The 27800-nt window shown below is 41.8% G+C and overlaps 1 protein-coding gene across 1 annotated transcript in view; it reads left to right on the top strand.

The window, feature by feature from the left end:
• The window catches only part of pibf1 (progesterone immunomodulatory binding factor 1), a 42979-nt gene that overhangs the window by 5127 nt on the left and 10052 nt on the right, over window positions 1–27800 (top strand). The window contains exons 4-14 of the mRNA XM_058380444.1: window positions 1336–1534; window positions 1629–1748; window positions 2716–2849; window positions 3477–3585; window positions 3674–3855; window positions 4194–4319; window positions 6945–7043; window positions 18551–18716; window positions 19017–19167; window positions 23026–23116; window positions 23209–23311. Coding sequence (XP_058236427.1) covers window positions 1336–1534; window positions 1629–1748; window positions 2716–2849; window positions 3477–3585; window positions 3674–3855; window positions 4194–4319; window positions 6945–7043; window positions 18551–18716; window positions 19017–19167; window positions 23026–23116; window positions 23209–23311 — 1480 coding nt within the window. The remainder of the gene's footprint in view (window positions 1–1335; window positions 1535–1628; window positions 1749–2715; window positions 2850–3476; window positions 3586–3673; window positions 3856–4193; window positions 4320–6944; window positions 7044–18550; window positions 18717–19016; window positions 19168–23025; window positions 23117–23208; window positions 23312–27800) is intronic.

The following is a 27800-nucleotide window of genomic DNA, read 5'->3' as shown; positions in this document are numbered from 1 at the left end:
ATCAAGCACCTAGGCATGCAGACTGTTTTTACAAACATTTGTGAAAGAATGGGTCGCTCTCAGGAGCTCAGTGAATTCCAGCGTGGAACTGTGATAGGATGCCACCTGTGCAACAAATCCAGTCGTGAAATTTCCTCGCTCCTAAATATTCCACAGTCAACTGTCAGCTGTATTATAAGAACGTGGAAGTGTTTGGGAACGACAGCAACTCAGCCACGAAGTGGTAGGCCACGTAAACTGACGGAGCGGGGTCAGCGGATGCTGAGGCGCATAGTGCGAAGAGGTCGCCAACTTTCTGCAGAGTCAATCGCTACAGACCTCCAAACTTCATGTGGCCTTCAGATTAGCTCGAGAACAGTGCGCAGAGAGCTTCATGGAATGGGTTTCCATGGCCGAGCAGCTGCATCCAAGCCATACATCACCAAGTGCAATGCAAAGCGTCGGATGCAGTGGTGTAAAGCACGCCGCCACTGGACTCTAGAGCAGTGGAGACGCGTTCTCTGGAGTGATGAATCGCGCTTCTCCATCTGGCAATCTGATGGACGAGTCTGGGTTTGGCGGTTGCCAGGAGAACGGTACTTGTCTGACTGCATTGTGCCAAGTGTAAAGTTTGGTGGAGGGGGGATTATGGTGTGGGGTTGTTTTTCAGGAGCTGGGCTTGGCCCCTTAGTTCCAGTGAAAGGAACTCTGAATGCTTCAGCATACCAAGACATTTTGGACAATTCCATGCTCCCAACTTTGTGGGAACAGTTTGGAGCTGGCCCCTTCCTCTTCCAACATGACTGTGCACCAGTGCACAAAGCAAGGTCCATAAAGACATGGATGACCGAGTCTGGTGTGGATGAACTTGACTGGCCTGCACAGAGTCCTGACCTCAACCTGATAGAACACCTTTGGGATGAATTAGAGCGGAGACTGAGAGCCAGGCCTTCTCGTCCAACATCAGTGTGTGACCTCACAAATGCGCTTCTGGAAGAATGGTCAAAAATTCCCATAAACACACTCCTAAACCTTGTGGACAGCCTTCCCAGAAGAGTTGAAGCTGTTATAGCTGCAAAGGGTGGACCGACGTCATATTGAACCCTATGGATTAGGAATGGGATGTCACTTAAGTTCATATGCGAGTCAAGGCAGGTGAGCAAATACTTTTGGCAATATAGTGTAGATAGATAGACATGGAAACAGACAGATAGATGGATGGATAGACATGGAAACAGACAGACAGATGGATAGACATGGAAACAGACAGACAGATGGATAGACATGGAAACAGACAGATAGATGGATAGCACTGACTCTGACACTGTGGGGTGTCATATCTCGTGTTGGTCACAGGAAGCAGCAGGCTCTAATGAAACAGGAAATGGATGCCATTTTGGTGCGGCAGAAGCAGCTGGAGGACACCAACAGGCAGCTGTGCGAGCGGGCGGGTGACATCCGACGCAGCCTGAGGGACATCGAGCTGAGCGAGGAGAAGTATCTGGAGCTGCGAGATCTTCCTGAAGACAAGCTCTCCATCCCTGAATATGTAGCGGTGAGCACGTCTGTGTACATGCTGCTCATAAGTGTGTGTGTGTGTGTGTGTGTGTGTGTGTGTGTATCTGTAATCTCTTCCACTGTGGATTCAGGTGCGCTTCTACGAGGTGGTTACTCCGTTAAGAGCCCTGGTGACTGAGCTACAAGTGAAGAAGAATGACCTGATGGACGACCTGGACAGCCATCGCAAGCAAATCAAATCCCTCATGGAGGTACGCCAAATATTCTGAGCAATTGAACCCACAGAGCAAGCTAGGCTGGTTAATTAACCAGTACTAGTTAGGACTAGTAAGTACAAGACAGTGGTGAGACCATTGGCCATGCTGTATGGTTTAGAGGCAGTGTCACTGAGGAAGAGACAGAAGGCAGAGCTGGAGGTAGCAGAGCTGAAGATGTTGAGGTTCTCTTTGAGGAGAGATCCACAGATCCACATCAGAGGGACAGATCATGTTGGACGTTTGGGGGACGAAGTTAGGGAGGCCAGATTAAGATGGTTTGGACATGTCCAGAGGAGGGAGAGTGAGTATATTGGTAGGAGAATGTTGGACATGGAGCTGCTAGGCAGGAGGCAAAGAGGAAGGACAAAGAGGAGGTATATGGATGGAATAAATGAGGATATGAAGCTAGTGGGTGTTGAGGATGCAGAAGATAGGGATAGGTGGAGAGAGATGATTCGCTGTGGCCACCCCTGAAGGGAATAGCAGAAAGAAGAAGTAGTAGTTAGGACTGGTAAGTGGTATGTCTGTAAACCATGATGATCACTCTGCAACCACAAAAATAATAACATCTGTCACCTTTGTTGACAGATGAGTTTGAGTCAGAAGGTAGCAGTACGAAGAGCTATTGAAGGCAAGATTACATTTTTCTCATATTGTTTTTTAAAGGTATTTAGTGTATGATTGATTTAGTCTCCTGGTGGTCCAGCAGCAAGATCCCATGATTCCCGGGCAGGGCGCTAACCCAGCCACTGAAGAGTTAACTCTCAGTGCCGGTCCCAAGCTTGGATGAAATGCGAGGGTTGGGTCAGGAAGGGCATCCGGCGTAAAAAAAAAAAATCCTGTGTGAAATCGAAACATTAGGTGTCGAACAGGGAGGAGCCAAAAGAACAACAAGAAGTGTATGATTGAATAGTTTGATGTTCTTCAGCTTTAAACCGATTTGTTCCACGTTCCTGTGTAGAGCTATGAGGATGAGAGAAGAGCGCGCTCAGAGCTGGAGATCCGCTGCCAAAGACTGACGCTGGAATTGGCCGACACCAAGCAGCTCATCCAGGAGGGAGACTACAAACGTCAGAACTATGACAAAGTGAAGCGGTGAGGACATGGGATGAAGTATGTAGATGCTTGACCATCACACCTATATGTGGTTTTATTCACACCCATAGGCTTTAAGAATCCTGGAAGCAAACAGTTTTATAGAACGTCATTGTGTGATGTAGCTTTAGAATGTCCCTAAGAACTGAGAGACACAAGCACTGTTCCAGCATGACCATACTCCTGTGAATAACACAAAGCCCCTGAGGTCCATCAAGACATGGTGTGGAGGTGAAGGTTGGACTGGAAGATCTCCTGCACAGAGCCCTGACTCTGACTCAACCCCACTGAACACCTTTCAGATGAATTGGATCTGAAACATCAGAGTTCGATCTCACTAACGATCTGGTAGCTGAATGAACACTAATCCCCACATCCATGATCCAACATCGAGTGGAAAGACCTCACAGAAGAGAAGAGAGGAGCTGATTATAACAAACGGGTGAATAATGTAAATAGGTGTGATGGTCAGGTCTATTTGCTCTAGAAGATCAAGATTTTGGCTATAATTGGATCAACACAAGGTGATTGGTTAGTTGGAGAAGCAGATTGAGAGATTTTTGCTATTTATAATGTTTACACGACGATTCAGTCGATCTCTCTCGTCAAATACTTTGTTCGTCTCAGAGAGAGAGATGTTTACGAGGTCGAGGTCAGAGAGCTGAGGAAGAAGCAGGAGATGACGGACCTAACTCAAACCGCCCTGACCAAGGAGAGGAACGATCTCAGCAAAGAGGTAACCAACAAACCCGAACCCTCAGGATCCTGAGAACCTTCTACGTCTCTGTTTTATCTTGTGTCTTATGTTGTTTTCTGTTGTGCAGATGGCCACGCTGCAGCAGTCTGTCACCCTGCTTCAGAAGGATAAGGAATATCTGAGCAGGCAGAACATGGAGCTGAATGTGCGCTGTGCTCATGAAGAGGATCGTCTGGAGAGGCTGCAGATGCAGCTGGAGGACTGCAAGAAGGCCCGGGAGGAGGCGTATGACAAATACGTGGCTTCTAGGTCTGTACTAGGATTACCCAGGATGCATTATGCAGATTTATTAGACTTATTAGAATTGCCAGAGAAAAACTTTCAGCAGGATACGGTCACTTCTGGTTTTCATTTGATAGAGTAAAGGGATTTGTTAGACCTATGCTAGCGTGTGGAACGATACACTGATTCAGACTTGTAGAATTAAATTTTGAACGAAAAAGGAAAGAAACACTACAGCCACAAATGACCATCAGGACTTTTTTCCCAGTACTCAAACCAGGAAATTTTACCCTAGACACCAAGCAGATCGTTCACTTTCGGATCAAGTATTTTCATGTCAAAGCGACAATCTGTCTCTCCACCAGGGATCACTATAAGACCGAGTACGAGAACAAACTGAGGGACGAGCTGGAGCACATCCGAGTGAAGACCAGCCAGGAGATCGAGAGCCTGCAGCGCACGTCCAAAGAGCTGTACGAGAGAGAGAACAGGTGAGGTTCTATCCCAACACCACCAGTCATGCTCACACCACATATCACCGGCGTTGCTTAATTACTATTTATTTATTTTTCCTTTTCCACCCGCACGTCTTGTTTACTTTCAGTCCGCATGGACATTTTTTTCGGCTTCCTCGCCCTTACCATGTCTCAGGTCTTAAATAGAATAAATAGGATTTGTTGTATCAGGTGTTTGAATCTCCTGGGGCGGAAAGTTCTCCTGTAACACGTGGAGTTAGAAAGCACTGATCTGCTTCTGTGTAGGAACACAAACCAAACTCTAGAAACTCAGAGAATGCAGTTCTCTACATGGCCACTAGGGTGCAGTGTGAATGATGAACTCCTGAAACTCTTTGAACTCACTTCATTAAAGCTCTGCACTGGCTTCTGACTTAGTAAAAGGAAACAAAACACTCCCACGTATTAATCTTTAAAATGAAACATTTCTGTTTAATTAAAGTATTAAACGGATGCATTTCGTATTCCTTTAACTGGTTATTCTACACACAATGTTGCTTGATTACCTGCTCATAGCGGCGCTATAGAGATTTGATCCTGGCTTCATCTCGACTTAAAGGAAGTGATGCAGCGGCGCTTTAGTCTTTCATCTTGTCCACCTTCCAGTCTGTATGCTGTGCTCGAACGCATCAGCTTCCAAAGAATGACTGCACACCAGTGCACAAAGCAAGGTCCATAAAGACATGGATGAGTGAGTTTGGTGTGGAGGAACTTGACTGTCCTGCACAGAGTCCTGACCTCAACCCCATAGGACACCTTTGGGATGAATTAGAGAGGAGACTGTGAGCCAGACCTTCTCGTCCAACATCAGTGCCTGACCTCACAAATGTGCTTCTAAAGGAATAGTCAGAAATTCCCATAAACACACTCCTAAACCTTGTGGAAAGCCTTCCCAGAACAGTTGAAGCTGTTATAGCTGCAAAGGGCGGGACAACGCCATATTACATTCATGTGCATGTAAAGGCAGATGTCCCAGTTTTGGCCTGGCTCGCAGTCTCCACTTTAATTCATCCCAAAGGTGTTCTATGGGGTTGAGGTCAGGACTCTGTGCCTCCACACCAAACTCACTCCTCCATGTCTTTATGCTCTTGCTTTGGTCACTGGTGCTCAGTCATTTTGGAACAGGAAGGGGTCATCCCCAAACTGTTCCCACAAAGCATGAAATTGTCCAAAATGTCTTGGTATGAAGCTGAAGCATTAAGAGTTCCTTTCACTGGAACTAAAAGGCCGAGTCCAGCTCCTGACCTCAATGATTTGGAGGGGTGTCCCAAAACCTTTGGCAATCAGAATTTAAATGAATATGATATTGTAAAACGCTGAATGAGCAACAAAACCCTTGGTTTTTTTGGGGGTTTTTTTCACCACGTCTACACGAAGGTCTCACAGGAACTCGGATAACAACAATGCAACAAATTACAGCTGAGTGTGTGAAAGTGTGTGAATGCAAACAGTTGAAAGACGTGACATTTCAGCACCACCACACACACTTTTCTTTTCAATGTTAATTGCCATAAATATCAGGTTAAAATCTCTGAACATATAAGATTTCATAATGCAGCTCCACTAGTTGTGATGAAGCGATATGAAACCAAATTTGCATATTGCAATGTGCAAAACGAACGAACAAACAAACAAACAAACAAAAAAAAGGGCTTCAGAGATCACAAGCACATCACCGCTCCCTAGCAATTAGTCATTGTTCTCAGGTCACTTGATGAAGCTTATGAGGAATGTTTTGGTATTTGGCAACACCGTTTATTCAAATCACAGAAGAACGATTTCACAGAAGAAAGGTTTTTATATATATATATATATATATATATATATATATATATATATATATATATATATATATATATATATATATATATATTTATATATATATATATATATATATATATATACACATATATGTGTGGGTTTACTCCGGGTACTCCGGTTTCTTCCCACAGTGCAAAAACATGTACATTGGGTTGATTGGTAATTGGGAGTGGTAATTGGGAGTGTGTGTGTGTGTGTGGTTGTCCGTCTATATGTGTGGCCCTGTGATGGACTGGTGACCTGTCCAGGGTGTACCCCTGCCCTTCGCCTAATGTGAGCTGGGATAGGCTCCAGCAGATCCCCGTGACCCTAATTAGGAATAAAAGGGGTATAGACAATGGATAGAGATAACAGCAGGTGTTAGAAGCAGGAAAAATGGACAAGAGTAAGGATTTGAGCTTTGAGTTTGAGGAAGGGCCAAATTGTGATGGCTAGACCACTGGATCAGAGCATCTCCAAAACTGCAGCTCTTGTGGGGTGTTCCCGGTCTGCAGTGGTCAGTATCTATCAAAAGTGGTCCATGGAAGGAGCAGTGGTGAACCGGAGACAGAGTCATGGACGGCCAAGGGTCACTGATGCACATGGGGAGCGAAGGCTGGCCCGTGTGGTCTGATCTAACAGACGATGCTGGTTCTGATAGAAAGGTGTCAGAATACACAGCAAAAGGGGGACCAACACAATATTAGACAGGTGGTCATAATGTTATGCCTGATCAGTGTATGTATCCATATTAAGAATTTATTCTTCAACATTATAATACTATGTTTTTTTCCCCACCAGAAACCTGCGTGAGGCGCGGGACAACGCCGTCCTCGAGAAGGAGCGAGCTACCGGGGCCGAGAGAGAAGCTCAGGCCAGATACGATCAGCTGCTCGAGCAGTGAGTGTCCGTGATCTCGTGTGTGCTCTCTCTCTCTCTGTCTCTCTCTTCTCGCTGTCTATCTCTTCTTGTCTTTCTCTCTCTCTCTCTGTCTATCTCTTCTCTTCTCTTGTTTGTCTCTCTCTTTTTTTCTCACAGTAAAATTTGTTTGTCATCGTTTATATTTTTCTTCCCAGGAAACACGCAGCAAATAGCAAATATGCAAATACTGAATAGTATTTGAGCTTCAGGTATGAATCACTCTTGTAAAAGCATTCTTTGGAAAAAAAGAAAACCCACACACGTTTTCTCAGGGTTTATTGTTAGCCGCGTTGACATGATAATTCTGTTTGTAGCTTTTTTAGCACGTTGTTGATTCAGCTGCTCATTCGAAGCCCTCACGCCTATAACGCACAGCACCTAATCCTGGAGCTGTGTTTAATAAACATCCCCGTTGCTACCACGTCTCGAGAGACGAATCGATTCGTTTCTCCGCGAGATTTACATTCTAGCAGAGCACCAACATCTAGCTCCGCACTAATCGCACAACTATTTCGCTCGGCCTTTGTATGGATCCGAACCAATCCGTGAGTCATGCTTTTGTGTCTGGACTTGATGGAGTTTTGAGAGAAGGAGGGAGGATGCTCACTCAAGTTACTAAAGTAGGTTTGGTGGCTTCTCAGGCAAGTTCAACAAGCTTTAAGGGTTAATCGTTTAGTAACCGAACTTCCCTGAGTCACTACAGCGCTCTTTAGGTGTGCCCTAATGCGCCTCATGCTGTTCGGTAGACACCCAGAGCTGTTTATTTAATAACGGCCAAAAAAATTAGGTCGATTTCTGTAGCAGTCTGATAGAAAAACCCAAGTGATGGCTGAATTCCTGCAAAGATCACGTTTAATAAGGATCCAGCGCCTGAGTTACACGCTAACAGAGTCACTTTACCCATCTCTAGTTCAGGAAGGTGAACGCTCTGCCACTCTATTACACCGAATACATACATAAATCATACACAGACTTCCATACAAGCCGAAAACACCTTCACAGCTCCTGCAGGAAGTCTCAACAGAGCCACGCTTTCCAGCGTTTTCTCTCCAATGCTGATGCGAGAATCTACCACTCGGTCCCAGACCAGGTTCCTGTGTGAATATTTCAGGTTTTTTATGTAAATTTTCAGGCTGTCAGGTGCAGAAATATGTAAATTACAGATGGAAGACTTTTCGGCACGCTCATTTAGGGCAACGTTGTTTTCGTATCATTAGAAGAAACAATCTAAAACGTTTGGGACGTGCAGGAGAACGAAGGATACAGTGCTTTCAGTACGAGTGTCGAATTTTTTAATATATAAAACTGTTGCTTTGTTCACGATACGATCTTTAAAGACCAATTTTCCCTCATTATTAACAAAAGACATATTTACAACGAATATGTCAAATAGTTTGTCCTTTAAAATCATACCCTGCATCCAAAATGAATAACTTTTTCCACTGGTGGCTCAAGTGGTTAAGGCATTGGGTTGTTGACTGGAGGATTGCGGTTCAAGCCCTAGCACTACCAAGCTGCCACTCCTGGGCAATTGAGCAAGGCCCTTAACCCTCTCTAATCCAGGGGTGCTGTATCGTAGCTGCCCCTGTGCTCTGACCATGACTTCCTCAGCTGGGATATGTGAAGAAAAGAATTCCACTGTGCTGTAATGTATGTGTGACGATAATAAAGGCATGTTGCCCTTCATTACATTATTATTGCAGCGGTTGCCAGGTCTCAATAAAATACACACTACAGCTTAAAGCCGCATAAAAAAGCAGAAACTAACCCAGTCCATGTAGTGTGCACGCATTTCTGATTTGTATAACCCCCCTTATACTTTTTGGCTGTTATCACCTTGCTACAGCAGATCTCCTTTCCATGATCCACTCAAACGTTACCATCGATCTTACCATCAGAAATCCTCCTGCACATCGCAGCCATGCTGTCTGTGTATGTCTAGCCAGAGCCATGTTCGTGGATATCAATTCGATTGAAATCCAGTCACAGATTTCAAGATTTTATTGGCCGCAAACTCCATAGTTTGCACAATGTGGTGTTTGTGGTGAAAAATGTGGTGAAAGATACACTGATCTGGGATTTTAAAAATAAATCACTTGACTGATTTTCAGCATCGCTGCGCTATCCTGCCTCGCTCAGATTTGGCCCGTTACCTATTGCAGTGCATTGTGGGATTTTTAGCGAACTCCTCACACCTCCTAACAACTGCTTTAATTCACCGGTGTGTGACCTCGAAACGGTTCCTCCTCGAAGATGCTTATTAAAACGTCTTAACGACTTCCCTTTCGCTCAAAAAACATGGACAGTACATTTTGTCATGAACTCGCATCGTAGACGATGTGGAAGCAGGCAGTAAAACACGCCCAGGTTTGCCTTTGAGGCAAGGATGAAAGCATTTTTCATGATTATTTCATTCCTTGCACGCCCTCGCCGACATCCTCTATGGATGGACCTGGTCCAGGACGTGTTTTATTATTGACAGAGCGCACACTTTATAACCTCTTGGGACCGTTGGCCATGTTGTCACCATTTAAACTCTTTATGTACATCAGCAGATATTGTGGATTTGTACAAATCGATCTATCTGGTAGGTTTAGGTAACAATTTTTTAGCCGACGAGTGTAGGAAGTGGGAACTCTGTATGTTTATATATATATATATACGTATTTTTTCCTCCGAAACCAATTCCTTCAAGGCATTTTGATCATGACATCACGCCCACGATCCCACACAAGCTCCACTTTCTGCTGAGTTTAGCAAAGTTCACTCGAGGCCACAGCTTCTAAAATGCGAGTGACAAAGGCACAATATACATGATGTTCCCTTATTAACACGTTTTACTCTTTACTACATTGTTTAGTCGTTTGGCGAGGTAGGAACCCAAATGCCGAGTGAGAAAGACTTGTCTTTTGGACATGAATACCTATAATTATCTTTGACAGCGGTATGCTTTAAAGCTAGAGACAGACACACTGACACTTCTTCTCACGTTTTTTTATTTCTTTTTTTTTTTCTTCTCAGGCTTTTTAGAGCGAGCGTGTCACAGACAGACATTAATTTTAGAAATAATTTGTTATTAATTGAACTAATTCAATAGCTCAAGCAATGATGGACGTGATTAATAGCCCTCATAGTGGGTGTGATGATCAGCCCATACCATGTACAGCACAGATCCTTCAATGCTAATGTTGTACAATCCAAAGGTATTGTACTTTATATTGATTTGTCTTTTCATCCAGAGAACCGAGACGCACCCAGTAAGTATTTTGGCGCATGCCAGACTGCATTTGTATTTGTGTTTGTATTTGTATCCGTCACTCCAAATAATACCATACGAACAATTTGTACCCTGTAACCTTTGCCCCACTTTGTGGTATTTGCAGAAATTGGAATGCGAGTTCACTTTCTATTGGATGTGTATGGATTTATTTCAATTAGTGAGTCATTGTTCTGTGCCTGAACTTGATGGAGTTTGAGGAGGAGGACAAGGAGGAGAAGGTGTAGGACTTTGAATCGTCATATACATTTTGCGACTTCACTGGCCAGCTCTACATTCTTTAATGGTTCATCAGGTAGAAACCCAACCAAACTGAGTCAGTAGGTGCGTCCGCGTCAGGCTGATGCACTTTGTTGAGTTGCTAGGACTACGGTTATGTTCTGTAATACGCAGGCGTTCGCTCGAATGCAAGTCTAAAACCAATGAAGGGAATTCGATGAAGAAATGGTTAGATGCTAATGTTAAACTGCGTAATTCTAATATTAGCCCAGGTGTTGCATGAAGGGAATTATCTTATGCCATTTGTTTGCATTATCACCTGAAATTTCTAGGCTTGAGCTTAAGCATAGGGTTTAAAACCAGCCAAAAAACACAAATAGTAAGTCGAGGGTAAAAAACTGATGTGTCTGTTATGTTGGAAGCAATGGTGGAGGTGTTTATCTATCTATCTATCTATCTATCTATCTATCTATCTATCTATCTATCTATCTATCTATCTATCTATTTATTTATAGCACTTGATTCTTCTAACCGATCACCTTGCCATTAAACGTTACTATCTCAATGTTAACTCCGCCCCTATCATCAGAGCACTGTGGCTTAACGGGTTTATGAGCTCTGATCTTCACACTTACCTGCTCTGAGCCTCATGGATCACCTATGGGAGCTTCCTGAGATCTCCAGAGATCCAGTGTAGACCCCAGGCCAAGGTGCAGTGAAGCTGTTCCTCACACTCAGCGCCTATCAATCACACCTTGTTATCTACCAGCGCTTTACAGACACGATTTCCACCAAAGCTAAATAACGGACCGGCTCTAGCTTTTACTTGCTGTTCCACAGATTTCCTCCAGATCCCATCAGTTTATCCAGATAGCAGTTCAGCTCACTGGCCTGGCAGAGTACTTGAAAAACCTTGATTTATAAGGTATGAATTACCTCAGGGTTCTGATCTAGTACCGATTCTCTTTACCTGTTTAATCCTATACAAAGTAAGGAGTGACAGAACGTTTAAAGAATTTTTACTGATTATTTTATAGGCTGTCAGGCACAACGAGAGTAGCGAGCTAATGAACTCGTCACCTTGATGAACAAATCGGTGCCGCACCTCCTGCAGGGGTTCAGTGAGTGCACTTAGTTCAGTTGCTGTTCCTGCCAACACTAAACATCTTTTTGGCTTACCAAACCAACACGAAAGCACACAGAACGTAAATATTTTTTTTTAATGATAGCAAATAACAATTCCTTGTTTGACCCCGTTTGCAATTCCCCGTTTGCACCTCCCCCCGTTTGCAATTCCCCGTTTGCACCTCCTCTTATTTTTTTTTTTTTTTAAAATTTATTTGGTGGCAGGATGGCAGGTGTAAGTGGTGTAAGAGGATACAGCTTTCAGCACTTGACCCTGTAGGCATCTACCATTTTCTGATTTCCGGTAGGGGGAGTGTGCACACGCAGGTTTACCCCCGATGCTCCCTCACCGTTCCCCTACTCCTCCTCCCCCCGTTCCTCAGCAGTGTCAGCGAGCCCTTATTTGCCCATGTCACAGGCTCGCAGTGTGTCACTGCACTCCAGACGCATGCCTGGCATTCCAGCGGCTCCTCGCTGCACAGTTGTTGGGCATAGCCCGCGTTTTTCCGGCCCTGGGGAACGGATCGCTCGCATTCACCCTAGGAGCTGGCTGACGGGAGGGAGGGTGGGAGGAGGGGGCAAGTGACACATGCTCCTTTCCCCGCTGTTGCCCTCCACTCCATAAACGCCTCAGGGCTCCCTTTGCGGCCGACCGGTCACGCCACACTCTCGCTGTGTTTTGACGAGGGAAAAGAGGGCAAAAAGTCGAACCGTGAGGTTGCATTGTGTGGAGTTGTGTAATGGTCACTCTGACTCATCGTTTCGAAACGTGGGAAAGGTTTCGAGGACAGAAACTAAAATGCCAATGGCTGACGGAGTGGCTAGCAAATCTTCGGTGTGTCCATATCTTCAGAACGATCTAAATGTATGTGACTCACCAGACACTTTAACAGAAAGACCTGTAGCCATTCGTATTCATACCTGTGTACCTGTATTCATACCTGTGTACCTGTATTCAGCCATGCGTATTCATACCTGTGTACCTGTATTCAGCCATGCGTATTCATACCTGTGTACCTGTATTCAGCCATGCGTATTCATACCTGTGTACCTGTATTCATACCTGTGTACCTGTATTCAGCCATGCGTATTCATACCTGTGTACCTGTATTCAGCCATGTGTGTATATATACTGATCAGCCAATCAGGTTGCTTCGGCTGTGGATGTTCACATCAAACATCAGAATGAGAGGATCTCACTGATTTTATCCAGTTTAGTTTCCACAGGAGTGGAACCCAGAGAACCTCCCTCAGGCTTCATCACCGTGTGACTTCTGACATGCCATTTCAGCTCACCACAGGGGTAAAAGATACCTGGATTCCTGAGTTACCATCTTCCACCCTGTCAAAACCTCAAACCAGTTCTGACCTTTCTCATCGTCAAGGCATTTCCACCCACACACCCACAGAACTGCTCTAGTGACTGTTGTGTACAAAAAAATCCCTGGAGATCTGCAGTTTCTGAAACGCTCACATCAGCCTTCACAGAGATCAGACTTTTCCCATCACCATGATGAGCTCTTGGGCTTTATCTCTCTGTAGGATATTATATTGCAACACCATTGGATGATTAGGTCATCACCTGCATCCATTTCCAGTGCATATGAATTGTCTCTTGCTTATTTGTTGATATTAGGCAGAAAAAATGTCAGGTTATGTCTGAGGTCACCTAGGGCCAGAAAACAAAGCTCTAAGATCAGATTAGAGCCGAAGCTTCGATCAGATATTCACCACGTCTACAGTGAGATGAGTTCTTTGCTTGTAGTCTGTCTGTCTCTCTCGCTCACTGCCTGTCTCTCTCTCTCTCTCTCTTTCTTTCTCTCTATTTATACTCAACATGAAAAACAAAAAAGGACGTTGCTGAATGAGATGATTATCATCACACTGTCTGAAATCTTCTGCAATGTTCACATGATCTATGACTCGTTTATGTGGTATCTCCGTTAAAGGCTTTCCCACGCGTGCGATCGTCTTGTTATTGTTACACAGTAATGCCTGCTATGTATTGAAGAGAAGTTTTATTTATTTATTATTATTATATAAGCTGGAAAGTTTGGAAAATGCATTGATTCAGATTGTAACTCATTGTCTAATCTCAATCTCTCTTAAAACGTTCACGGTAGATTTTTCCCGATGTAACGGCCGACGATGGTTATAAACTCATAGCAGGACCTTAGCAAGACCTTGGGCTAAATTTAGCCTGATCAAAAGTGCCATCACGCGATAACATCTCATGTCATGCCGTGTCAGACTCGCAGTGGAAAATTCTCCAAGCCGTAACAGGTAGAACCGCATTCTCTATATTGTTCAAAACGATCACGCTGCTGAATGCTAAACACTTAAACGCAGCGACGTGCGCGTAAGGTGCCATACTTAGCAGCAATTACAGAAACCTTGTAATTGCAAATTGCTATATAATCCTGATCCTCAGAATATCCTGTGTATATAAAGTAACATCAATATTGGATTAGTGAAATTGTTCTTTGGAAAAGAGTGTGCTAATTGCGCGAGGACGTTCGTTCTTTCATAGAATATATGGAATGTATACGAATTTGAGAATTTATTTATTTTTGCTTGCTTTCTTCGTCGCTTATTATACGTCAGTTATTATAGCATTATATAACCGTCTACTTTCTACTAATCTGTCTCTTTTCTCTCTCTAATGGCTTCCAGGAAGGTTTTTTCTTCTTCAGTTTAGTCTAAACTGTTTTTAACAATTCACATCGTCGGCTTCCCAAAAACATACGCAAATCCAGGATATTCATTTATCCCTAATAACTAAACCAGAGATGATGATGATGATGATGATGATGATGATGATGGAAAAACTCCCTGAGACCGACCTTGTGAGACTCAAAAGGAAGGTGACACCGGATCCTGTGATTGACTGATTATAAATCATTTCCCTGCTATAAATGTGCACAATATGGTCAAAGAGGAACTGTGGTTGTGTACGCAGGAACTTGATTCTAGGTTTTAACATGAAGTCCGTTTCGTTGAAGTTATGAAGAACTGATCAGTGACGGAGGCTTGAGTGCAGAAACGGTCCGTATTGATTTGAAGATTCAAAGCCATCTGCATGTTTTCTGGTGGATCCACAGCTACACTATATTGCCAAAAGTTTTGGGACATCTGCCTTTACATGCACATGAATGTAATATGGAGTTGCCCCGCCCTTTACAGCTACAACAGCTTCAACTCTTCTGGGAAGGGTTTCCACAAGGTTTAGGAGTGTGTTTATGGGAATTTTTGACCATTCCTCTAGAAGTGCATTTGTGAGGTCAGGCACTGATGTTGGATGAGAAGGCCTGACTCGCAGTCTCCACTCTAATTCATCCCAAAGGTGTCCTATGGGGTTGAGGTCAGGACTCTGTGCAGGACAGTCAAGTTCCTCCACACCAAACTCACTCATCCATGTCTTTATGGACCTTGCTTTGGTCACTGGTGTGCAGTCATGTTGGAACAGGAAGGGGTCATTCCCAAATTGTTCCCACAAAGAGCATGAAATTGTCCAAAATGTCTTGGTATGAAGCTGAAGCATTAAGAGTTCCTTTCACTGGAACTAAGAGGCCGAGCCCAACCCCTGAAAAACAACACCTGAATTCAATGATTTGGAGGGGTGTCCCAATACTTTTGGTAATATTGTGTGTCTCCAGGTCATCCTCAGCAGCAGGGAATGTTCCAAGCAGAAGTAAGGATTAATAGCAGATCAGGCAGGTCTAGAGAGCAGAAGGGGTCAGGATCACCTGGATAAAAAGTAAAGAAATTTTCTAAGCCCAAAGACTTTTTTTCCCAGAGTTGAGGGTTTCTTGCTTTGGTTTGTAACCCCAGATTTCGTAGCTTGGGGTAGAAATGTGCACGAAAGCTCTGACTGGACCTGAAACTAGTTCCTCGCTAACGAGCACCTGAGCTTGTTTTTACAAAAATATGATCGCACACTACGTGATTTAAGCCCTAATTCTGGACATGCAAACACCTCCATGACAAATAGTAAGCTTTAATGATGAGCGGCAGCCAATCAGATTGCAGCGTCATTCATCTTCCCTCAAGCGTAGCACATCCACGAACCCATCTTATCATTCATCTCTTTGTGTGGGACGCTGACAAAATGTCATCATGCTTCTGTAGTTTATAACCTGCCCAGGTGGTTGTGGAATTCGAAGAAACTAAACTCAAAACCTGACAGAAATTCCTTCTTTCGCAAAGGGTTTCTATGTTTCAGACAAAAAAAACGGCACCACAGATTCTGTCATGACGGACGGCTTTCGTGGAATCTATGTGAGGGAGATCACTCAGGGGATCAGCTGTGCTTTGCTTAGGATCGCCGGCTGAAAGATGGCGCAGCGCCTGAGCCATATTCTGCAATCACTCATGCTGTGCACACGCCCTCGCATTAACAAAACAACAGATCGCATGCGATAATCATCACAACATGTCAGCGACACTGCAGGTCTGAGATTCAGACCTGTAAGTGCAATGCAGGCTTTCTGGAACATGATCGTCTAAGTATGACGATCACATGACGAAGTGAAAGCGATTACTTTTCTGGCTCCTGTCGCATCGATACTGCGCAAATAAGATGATTTAAGGACAAAAAAATTTAATCACCATGTCATTATAGTAGTAATCATCTCGCCCTCGGAGATCAGGCGCACAACATGCCAAATTTAAGATTAAACAAACGTGCCAGGATTTGTCGAAATGTGGTGAAAAAGGGCGACATCACGACAGCGTGCGTCAGGGAGATTGGCTCAGGCATGGTGTCTGCTGTCTGTGTGGGGGAGAGAGAGGAAGAAAGAGGAAATGACACTCATCCAGGTGTGAACAGATATGCCTGTGTAACACCTGTGCCATTAACTAACAGTCTGAACACATTTGCATGAAGGAGTTTATTGTTATTTGCACCTCGAGCGACCAGATTAAAAAAAAAAAAACAACTTTGCTCATTGAAGCCAAAATGTGTTTTTTTTTTTCATTCACAGATCAGTTTACACACTAGTCACTTTCTCAGGACTGGCACACCAGTGCACATGACTCTTTAACCATGTCCACATTATATCTATATCCTGTCCACCTCCATCCGCCCTTCTCACTGTTCATTTTACTAGCACTATTCTGCTTATTCTAATTTTGCAATTTTATTTAAATTGTATTATTTTTTATTTTATATTTTACTTTTACATTTTTATTTAAAAATGTTTTTATTATATTTTATATTCTAGTAGTACATTTTTTTCAATTTCTTTTTCTATTTTATATTCTATTTTTACATTTTTTTATTAGATTTTTTTTAAACATTTTATATTCTAGTTTTATATGTTTATTTAAATCATTTTTCTTATACTTTATATTCTAGTTTTACATTTTTATTTAAATGATATTTCGTATATTTTACATTTTAGTTTTTTCTTTTTATTTAAATTATTGCTTATGTTTTATATTCTAGTAGTACATTTTTATTTAAATTTCTTTTATATTTTATATTCTAGTTTCACTTTTATTTAAAATGTTTTTCTTATATTTCATATTCTAGATTTACATTTGTATTTGAAATGTTTTTCTTATTTTATATTGTAGTAGTACATTTTTATTTAAATTTCTTTTTATATTTTATATTCTAGTTTTACATTTTTATTTAAAATGTTTTTCTAATATTTTATATTCTAGTAGTACATTTTTATTTAAATTTCTTTTTATATTTTATATTCTAGTTTCACATTTTTATTTAAAATGTTTTTCTTATTTCATATTCTAGATTTACATTTGTATTTGAAATGTTTTTCTTATTTTATATTGTAGTAGTACATTTTTATTTAAATTTCTTTTTATATTTTATATTCTAGTTTTACATTTTTTATTTAAAATGTTTTTCTAATATTTTATATTCTAGTAGTACATTTTTATTTAAATTTCTTTTTATATTTTATATTATAGTTTTACATTTTTATTTAAAATGTTTTTCTTATATTTCATATTCTAGATTTACATTTTTATTTGAAATGTTTTTCTTATATTTTATATTCTATTTTTTCTTATTTTTATTTAAAATATTGCTTATATTTTATATTCTATTTTTACATTTCTATTTAAATTTTATTTCTTGTTTTATATTCTAGTTTTTTTTTCATTTTTATTTAAAATATTTCTTATATTTTATATTCTAGTTTTACATTTTTATTTGAAATGTTTTTCTTATATTTTATATTCTAGTAGTACATTTTTATTTAAATTTCTTTTTATATTTTATATTATAGTTTTACATTTTTATTTAAAATGGATTTTTTATATTGTGTTGTAGTTTTAGAATTTTGTTTAAAATGATATTTCTTATATTTTATATTCTAGTTTTACATTTTTATTTAAATTGTTTTTCGTATATTTTATGTTCTACTTTTACATTTTTATTTTCATCCTAGGACAGTGGTAAAACACATTTCTCTACGTCGTACTGTGCATGATTGTGTATGTGACAAATAAAAGTTTAATTAGATTTGATCTGTTTTGTGGGATTAAAAGTGCATTACCGGTTTTTCTGAGCTAAAAAAAAAAACTAAAGGGTTTCATAACATGACCTCGGGGCCAGCGATTGTTCAGTTGTGTCTTTAATACAAATTACAGCTTCCACATACCAAGCATGTCAGGCCGTCCATTTATCTTTGATGCAGCACTAATACACAAGTTTTCTGAGGAACCGGGCCGGGGTGGGTGGAGGAGGGGGGTGGTAATGGGTGTGTGCGGTAATGAGGAAGAGAAAACGAAATGACACTTACAAAGAGGTGCAAACAGATTTGTGTGATTGAGTCATAAATAAGTCCAGTTTGAAACGTGTGTGTGTGTGTGTGTGTGTGTGTGTGTGTGTGTGTAGGTTCAGACAGCTGCAGGTGACCTCAGACAGCCGGGCATCAGAACTGCACACCCAGATGAAGCTGAAGGCTTTCGAGGCCGAGCGTGCTCAGATGGTGCAGGAGGAGACGGCCAGGAGCCTCACTCTGTGCCAGATAGAGTGTGAGAAACAGCAGAAGAAACTGGAGGCAGGTGACCTCACATCACTTCACATCACCTCACACTGCTACCTCACAATGTCACATAGAGTTTGTGTGAGTGTGTGAGTGTGAGTGAGTGTGTGAGAGAGAGAGAGAGTGTGTGTGTGAGTGAGTGAGAGAGAGAGTGAGAGTTTGTTTTGTTTTTTTCCTAGTTTGAGATGGTAAATGAAAGTGCCTGTAGCTGTAGTCGAGCACAGCGTAAACAGAGCATTTCAGAGTCATCCAGGTGTAACAGCTGCCACTGCAGACCTGTCTTTCATCATATCTCTCTCTCTCTCTCTCTCTCAGGTTCTGACCAAGGAGTTCTACACGCTGCAGTCCTCTTCAGAGAAACGCATCATCGAGCTGCAGTCCCAGAATGCCGAGCAGCAGGTGAGGCTGGAGACCTACGAGAAGCTGGAGAAGGAGTTGGATGACATCACCATGCAGGCTGCAGAGAGTGAGACACGTTTACTCTTTTCTCACCTGTAGATTTAAAGGAAGCGTATAGATTTTAATAATAACGGTTTCTTGCATTACCCACAATGCCGTTTGATTACCTGCTGATAGTGGTGCCATGGGATTGAGTCCTTGGGTTCAACACTACTGAGAGAAAGAGAGAGAGAGTGACTGAAAGAGAGAGTGATTGAGTGTGTGAGATAAACAGAGAGAGAGAGAGAGAGAGTGACTGTAAGGTAAATAGAGAGAGTGAGAGAGAGGGAAACAGAGTGACTGTGTGGGATAGTTAGATAGAGAGAGAGTGACTGTGTGTGTGTGTGAGAGCGAGAGAGAGAGAGAGAGACTGTAAGGTAAATAGAGAGAGTGAGAGAGAGGGAAACAGAGTGACTGTGTGGGATAGTTAGATAGAGAGAGAGTGACTGTGTGTGTGTGTGTGTGTGTGTGTGAGAGAGAGAGAGAGAGAGAGACTGATTGTTTGATAGATAGATTGATGGATGCATAGATAGATAGAGAGTGTGTGCATGAAAGAGAGAGTGAGTGAGTGACTGAGTGTGTGTGTACGTGAGAGAGATGGAGTCAGAGTGTGTGTGTGTGTACGTGAGAGAGATGGAGTCAGAGAGTGTGTGTGTGAGAGAGAGAAGAGAGAGCGCAATTGTGTGTGTGTGTATGTATGAGTGTGTGTATGTATGAGTGTGTGTATGTATGAGTGTGTGTATGTATGAGTGTGAGTGTGTGTGTGTGAGTGTGTGTGTGTATGTATGAGTGTGTATGTATGAGTGTGTATGTATGAGTGTGTATGTATGTGTGTGTGTGTGTGTGTGTGTGTGTGTGTGTGAGTGCAAGATGCAGCAGCACTTTACTGTTTAATGTCAGCAGGTTTTCAGGGGGTTTTCCTTCAAGCATGACCAGTTCTTCATTAGAAGCGCTTCAGAGAAACCCCCCCAGCTTTTCCTATCTCTTTCAGAGCAGCAGAAAGCTCTGAGCGTCCCTCAGACCCTGGAGCGGGCAGTAAACAGCCTGGCGTGACTCAGATGCAGAAATCCAACCTTTTACTGTTATCATAATCCCATCGAATAAAAACAACCGCTCGTCCCTGCGGCCGCACGAGAGGAAGTGCATACTAATTCAGCTGGTATAAAGGGAAGTGTTTAACGTGGAGCTGAAGAACAAACAGGGAGATGAGCAGAACACAGGGGATGAGTCATTTCACATTCGGTGTTACGACTGAAATCTGGGTTTGATATCAACATGATACTTTGAACATTTGTGTGGGGGGAAAAACAAGCTCTTCTATGAATATATGGACCTTAGTAGGCTAGATTAAAACGTATAAATACTTATAAAATACTACAAATTCTTAAAGATCTTAGTGTCTACTGTCTTATGAGCTTCTTATTAACCTCCACTGTGGAGTGAGACATGATAAAGACACTCAGTCATCAGCATGGACACAGGAGCAAACTCCATATTTATTTTCTGGAAAATATGAGTTAAAGGCAGTCTTTTCTGAACACTTTATACAGCAAGTCCCCGACTTTGGGACATTCGAGTTTGTAAGTCGAATTCACAGGTACGAACACTCCTCGCATGAAGTTGAGTTGTTGTCTTTATGTGTCACATATACATTACTGCACAGTGAAATTCTTTCTTCACTTATCCCATCCTTGGAGGTTGGGGTCAGAGCGCAGGGTCAGCCATGATGCAGTGCCCCTGGAGCAGTTAAAGGGTTGGGGGCCTTGCTCAAGGGCCCAACGGTGGCAGCTTGGCAGTGCTGGGGCTTGAACCCCTGATCTTCCGGTCAATGATCCAGAGCTTTAACCCCTTGAACATTCGTAGCGGAAGTAGCTCAGGTGTGCACCGGACGTTGTCACATTTGTTGCGATAGTTTACAGTAGTACAGTGGTCAGTCAGAGCCAAGGATGTTTTCGGAAGCGAGAGGGAAAAGCAGTGGTGATGTGGAGGGGGAACTGCTAGGAAGCACAAAGCAATAATCATGGAAACGAAAAAAAAGAATTGAGAGATTGGACCGAGGCTGAAAAGCTTTCCATTGTATATCTGTGTTAAAGGAGTGTAAGACTCGGACTTGCGAACGAATCTGACGTACGAACGTTCTCCCAGAACAGAACTCTGGGACTTGCTGTATGCTGTAAATACGACTTTCATGTACTTCTCTATGCACATACTGACCTAGTCGTATTTATTGATTTACATATTTATCTAGTCTGTATGGATGGATGGATGGATAAATAAATAAATAAATCCTAAACCCTTATATACCCCTATATAACCCTTGAATATTTTCTCATTGAGTAATCTGTTCAACCATTTTTTTAATTGACGGAATATCTTTTTGTTTTAAATTAATTATTAAAGAAAAATTAATTAATTAACCCTTACAAACATTGAATAATTTTTTTTATTGAGGAATCTGTTTAACCATTTTTTTAATTGACGGATTATCTTTTTGTTTTATTAAATAATTTGTATTAAATAAATAAATAAACTCTTACGACCATTGAATATTTTTTATTGAGGAATCTGTAACATTTTTTATTGATGAAATATATTTTTTCTTTAAAATAAATAAAAATATAAATATATATATAAATAAATAAACCCTTATGAACACTGAATATTTTTTATTGAGGAATCTGTTTAACATTTTTTATTGATGAAATATATTTTTTCTTTAAAATAAAAAAAAAAATTCTAAACCCTTATGTACATCGAATATTGTCTCACTGAGGAATCTGTTTAACCATTTTTTAATTGACAGAATATCTTTTTCTTTTAAATTAATTATTAAATAAATAAATAAATAAATAAATAAATAAACTCTTACGACCATTGAATATTTTGTTATTGAGGAATCTGTTTAACTTTTTTTTTATTGATGAAGTATATTTTTTCTTTAAAATAAATAAATAGAAATAAATAAATTAATTAATCCTAAACCCTTATGTACATCAAATATTTTCTCACTGAGGAATCTGTTTAACCATTTTTTAATTGACGGAATATCTTTTTGTTTTAAATTAATTATTAAATAAATAAATACACCCTTATGAACATTGAGTATTTTTTTCCATTGAGGAATCTGTTTAACATTTTTTTTTAATTGATGATGCATATTTTTTCTTTAAAATAAATAAAAATAAATAAATCCTAAACACTTATGTACATTGAATATTTTTTCATTGAGGAATCTGTTTAACCTTTTTTTTTTAATTTACGGAATTCAACTACTGAGTTCAACTACTGAGGTCCCCTTGTTCATATTAATAAAAAAACAAAGAAACCCAAAACACAGCATTCCTAATAATTTGTCACTAGATAAAGGTCATTCAAAGCCTGAGAAAGACACCAGAGCTTTGCTGTCCGTTCAAACGATCCACTCGCGTCCCGATTCTTTGCTAAACGGGCGATTTTATACACTTTTAGAGGTCAACTTCGACTGAGGAATTCCCGCCCTTTGAGACGTCCCTCCGAGATTCCGAGTAAACAGGATTTTGTGGATTTTTAATGTTTTTCTGCTTCTACACTACATATGTGTTGGATAGAGATTATGTTGTAAAAACAAACCCGGAAAGGAAAAAAAAAAAAAAAAAACTCAGCGATTTTCTTCTTATAGCCACCCCCCACCCCCACCCCCCGGATTTAATGCCGTTCCTAACGGGCGCACGGCGTTCCCGCTTTCAACACCGGGTTCATGAAATCTCTTAGGCTTGGCTTTGTTTTGAAAACTCCCGAACGTTCTAAGCACGAGAGATAATAGTTTATGAGCGCCGTTAGCCTCTCCCCTTTGGTCGTGGGTGGTCTAAGAGACGTTAACAAAATTTTTTGTTTTGTTTTTTTATAGTGGAAAACGAGGAGGAAGCCGAGAGGGTGCTGTTTTCGTACGGATACGGAGCCAACGTGCCGACCACAGCCAAGAGGAGGCTGAAGCAGAGGTGAGAGTCAACGGCGAGGTCAGGCGTCTCTTCGCAGAGCTGCCGTTAAAGGTGAATGAGGTGGTTACACGTGTGTGTGTGTGTGTGTTTAGCGTTCATCTGGCGAGAAGGGTCCTGCAGTTAGAGAAGCAAAACACTCTGCTAAGGAGAGACCTGGAGAGAAGCACCACCCACACAGGGCAGATCTCACAAGAGGTATCTCACTGTCACACACACACACACACATGCAAACACAACACACACTCTTAGTCATACATCATCGTACAACACCGAGATGACAACATAAGCTCCAAAACACCAGAATTCATCTCACGCCCAACCACATGTAAGCTTGTTTTTTCTTTTCTTGTCTTTTTTGTTTTTTTAAACCTCCGTCTCAGAAGCAGTTTATTAGCACTCAGCGTAACACTAAACACTGGGAACCGTTTTTTTTTTTACTTTTAGTTCGTAATCCTGCAACGGCTCGAGCAGTTCAGTTTCATTCTGATTGCGTGTTTAAGAGCAGACATCCCCACAAATACAGCTTTACCGACATCTGTGTGAATAAACAAGCCTGAAGAGACAATGACGATCTCTCTCTTTAAAAAAGATAAGTAAATCTGTCTAAAAACCCTGAAACCCGTCCTCTCCTCTGGGTGACTCCGAATACTAGGATTAAGGTTTAAAAGCATAGAGTATTTTTAAAGTTCGTAGTCTGATGCTTTTCAGAGGCGAGTGAATAGACAGGCCACCAATACATTTGGTGGAGAGCAGACAGATAGGGTGCCGATCCATCTGGAGGCGAGTGGAGAGACAGGGTGCCGATACTTTTGGAAGCAGGTGGATATGTCACCAGGATACACGTCATGCAGTTCCTCACATTGTGCTGAGTGTTTTGATATGCGACCTGTCTATGTTGCAGTAATTTTGCGAATATTTTGGGGGTTGGCGTGCACATGACATCATGTGACGTCACCAGAACACACGTCACGAAGTTCCCCTCATTGCACTGAGCGTTTTGATATGTCACGTGTATGTTGGGGTAGTTTTGCGATTTCGCTAATTTTCGGGGTTGACGTGCACGTGACATCACCAGAACTCACGTCACAAAGTTTCCCTCATTATTCTGAGCGTTTTGATATGTCACGTGTATGTTCCAGTAGTTTTACGATTTCACAAATGTTGGGGTGTGTGCACGTGACATGACGCGACGTCATCAGAACACACGTGATGCAGTTCCCCTCATTGTGCTGAGTGTTTGGATGTCACATGTATATTGCAGTAGCTTTGTGATCTCACAAAATATTGAATGGATAGATACAAGTCTATGTGAATTTTGGGGATATTCGATCTTCCTCTATGGGAAAACCGAAATTCCGATCGGTTCTAAAATTTGCAGCTTCTTCCGGCCCAAGATTCTGAAGGAGCTGGCCGAGTTATAAACCTCCAAAGTTTTGAATGGAATTCTATCTGAAAAAAAGGCCAATTTGAGCTTCCGTACCGGGAATATCGTAATTCCGATCACTTAGAAAAGTAACAGCATAAAACTTCAGACCAGGATGAACAACCTTGCCGAGTTTGGTGCATGTAGCTCGAAAGCTCTAGGAGGCGTTAGAGTCAATATTTAATTGTCTAAGAAAAATAATCCTAAGAAGCTTATTAAGCGAAACAGAATGTCGGCTTTTTCAAGCCAACCTAATAAAGGCTTGTGTGAATCGTGTGTACTTCATAAGTACAGAAATCGACAGCGTCTGATTGGCCGGTGATCAGGATGACCGGCTTGTATCTGATTTACTCGTGAAATGTTTCAAAGAGTACTACAGAGTGAGGTTAGCATTGTAAAGATGCATGCTTATGACATAAACCTCTTGTATTTTCTTAAGTTAAACATATACACAGGTGGAGAAACCGTAATAAAAGAGCATTGTCTGTTCAGTGTGAGACCGCAGTCTGCCCTCTTCCACATACCTGAGCACAAAGAAGCATGATGTGATGTCATGACTCGCGCGTGACTTAGTTTAAAGTGGCGAGAACTTTACGCAGCATCATCTACACTCTATCGTCCAGGATCATCTGAATCCTGTCGCAAGACAAAGTCGAGACTGCTGGAGATGACTCCGCCTACGGGGCTCCACTCCGAATTGTCTGTCAGGGTTGTCTCCTTTAGCCTTTTGCTATCGCTAGTACTCACAAGGCAGTGAGGCTGTTTAACCCATAGCTGGGGGTCTGTTAGTGGGCATCAGGGCACACCTTTGGATCTGACATGCCACACGTCTAGGGGTAGACCTCCTCCGAGTCCCTCGTAGTTCTACCTGGGGCTGCGAGGTGCCCTGGTGCCTATGTATCATGGATGGGGACGCACTACATAGGACCTGGTGATGAAGATGCTATGTACTGGCAAAGGAGAACTTACTTATTAAGCATTGATAACTGAAAGTAAGGAGTGACCAGCACAACACACTACACTATACACCACCATTTTGACACATAGATGCGTACTGATTTTATTTCTGTATAGTTTGTGTACTAGTCAGTAGACATCCAGCTGGAGGAGTGAAGGTTTTCTGGCACCAAAACCTGTAGTACTTTGTGTTGGGAGGCAAAAATGGGGTAAAGGCTCAAAGGCAGAAACCCATAGCTCAGGAAGTGGGTGTTGTTCTGATGTCACATAAATCACTCTGAGTTTAACCTGAAGAGCTGTTTCTCATCTGCCCTAGCAAAGAATGCCTCAATACGTACAAATCCTCTCTTTTCACTTATCCTTCACTAAAGGATGCCAACTAAAAGGTTGTATAAGAAACACGAAAGAGTAATATTTTGCTCAGAACATTTCATGCAAGTTTCCAGTCAGCTGATTCATTTCAGATTTTAGTTTCAGTCTTAATGCATCCGTCCCACAGCACCAGGGCTGAACGGCATGGATGCCTCCCGCTTGCTACATTCATGCAGAAAGAAAGTCCCCAGAGTTTACAGAGGCTCTTGAAACTTGGGAATGAGTCACAGATGTTGCAGTATGTGTGGAGCCCCAGATCACTGCTGTTTTTTCTTCATTAGATCAGTACAGAACACTGAGGAGACAGAGGATTTCAGGTCAAGTTGCAAGCTTCGTGTTAGCGTGTCATCGATATAGTCATTTTTGTATTGTTTTGTCCTCAGGACACCCATAAAAGCTCACGTCCTCTCTGTAGCCTCTTACTGGCCAGCACGTACAAGTGTGAGCAAGAGTTATATTAAGACTATTCACACTTAGACTACTCACAAAAAGTTAAGGATATTTGGCTTTTGGGTGAAATTTATGGAAAATGTAAAAAGTTCATGCTACAGTGATATTATATCATGAAAGTAGGGCATTTGAGTAGAAGCATGCAGTGGTGATTTCCTCATCTCAAACAATTTATTGAAACAAAAGCCAACAACAGTGAAACAAAAAATGTCAGTGTCTCAATAATTTGTCATTTGCCCTTGATCATCAATTACAGCTTGACAGCGACGTCTCATGCTGTTCACAAGTCGACTTATTGTCTGCTGAGGCATGGCATTCCACTCTTCTTGAAGGGCGGCCCTCAGGTCATTGAGGTTCTGGGGTGCAGGGTTACGAGCCTCTACACGGCGACTCAGCTGATCCCATAGGTTTTCTATGGGATTCAGGTCTGGAGAAAGTGCAGGCCACTCTATTTGAGGTACCCCAGCCTCCAGCAGCCGTTCCCTAATGATGCGACCACAATGAGCTGGAGCATTGTCGTCCATGAAGATGAAATTAGGCCTGCGTTGTTCATGCAGGGGCACAATGACTGGATTAATGATGTTACTCAGGTAGTATTGGCTTGTCACTGTACCATTCACAAGATGTAGGGCAGTTCTGTATTGAGTAGACACACCTGCCCAGACTGTAACACCACCACAACAGTGGCTGATGCATAGCGCTCTCCTTGACGCCTCCAACATCGTTGGCGGCCATCATTTCTGCTCAACGTGAATCGACTTTCATCAGAGAACAGTACTGGTCCCTCGTCCAGCATAACGATGACGCCTCAGGTACCCTTACAGGTCGTCTAGCACGCAGACCACGCTGATGTAAACGGTTTCTTGGGTCCCTCTCACCTCCCTTAAATGTGCCTGGAGTTGAGTGGCATTCATCATCTGGTTCCGCAGGGCACTGTTCACAATGAAGCGGTCATCAACGTGGGATGTGGCCAAAGGACGTCCACTTCTATGCCTTTCTGTGACTCTTCCAGTCTCTCTGTATCTCTCTTGCAACCTGCTGATGAAACTCTGTGACACTCTAAGCTCAGTGGCCACTTCCCTCCGAGAACATCCTGTTTGAAGCCTCGCAATGGCGAGGTACTGTTGATCAATTGTTTGAACAGGTTTGGTCTTGGTCTCATGATGTCAAAATGTGAACAGCATGATGAAGAGGACTGTTTAAATATCAATTCTAATTGAACCAGAAAATTTATTGGTCGATTCATGGATCAAACACCAGTTGTGAATTTTGCCGTTAAGCACCTTGTTAGAGAACAGCAAGTTATGCAAAAAGTACTGAAACACCGAACAGTTGGACATGTGCATTCAAAAGTGTAGAGAACGTCTACACTAAGTTCACCTGTAAAGGTTATAGTGCATTTTAGGTGCATCCTGAAATTTTCAGCCAAATATCCTTAACTATTTGTGAGTAGTGTATATGGAAGATGGTGATGACGAGGCG

The sequence above is a fragment of the Hemibagrus wyckioides genome, linkage group LG26 (assembly GCF_019097595.1).
Source record: "Hemibagrus wyckioides isolate EC202008001 linkage group LG26, SWU_Hwy_1.0, whole genome shotgun sequence".
Classification (NCBI taxonomy): Eukaryota; Metazoa; Chordata; class Actinopteri; order Siluriformes; family Bagridae; genus Hemibagrus; species Hemibagrus wyckioides.
This window is presented reverse-complemented; position numbering and strand designations above follow the sequence as displayed.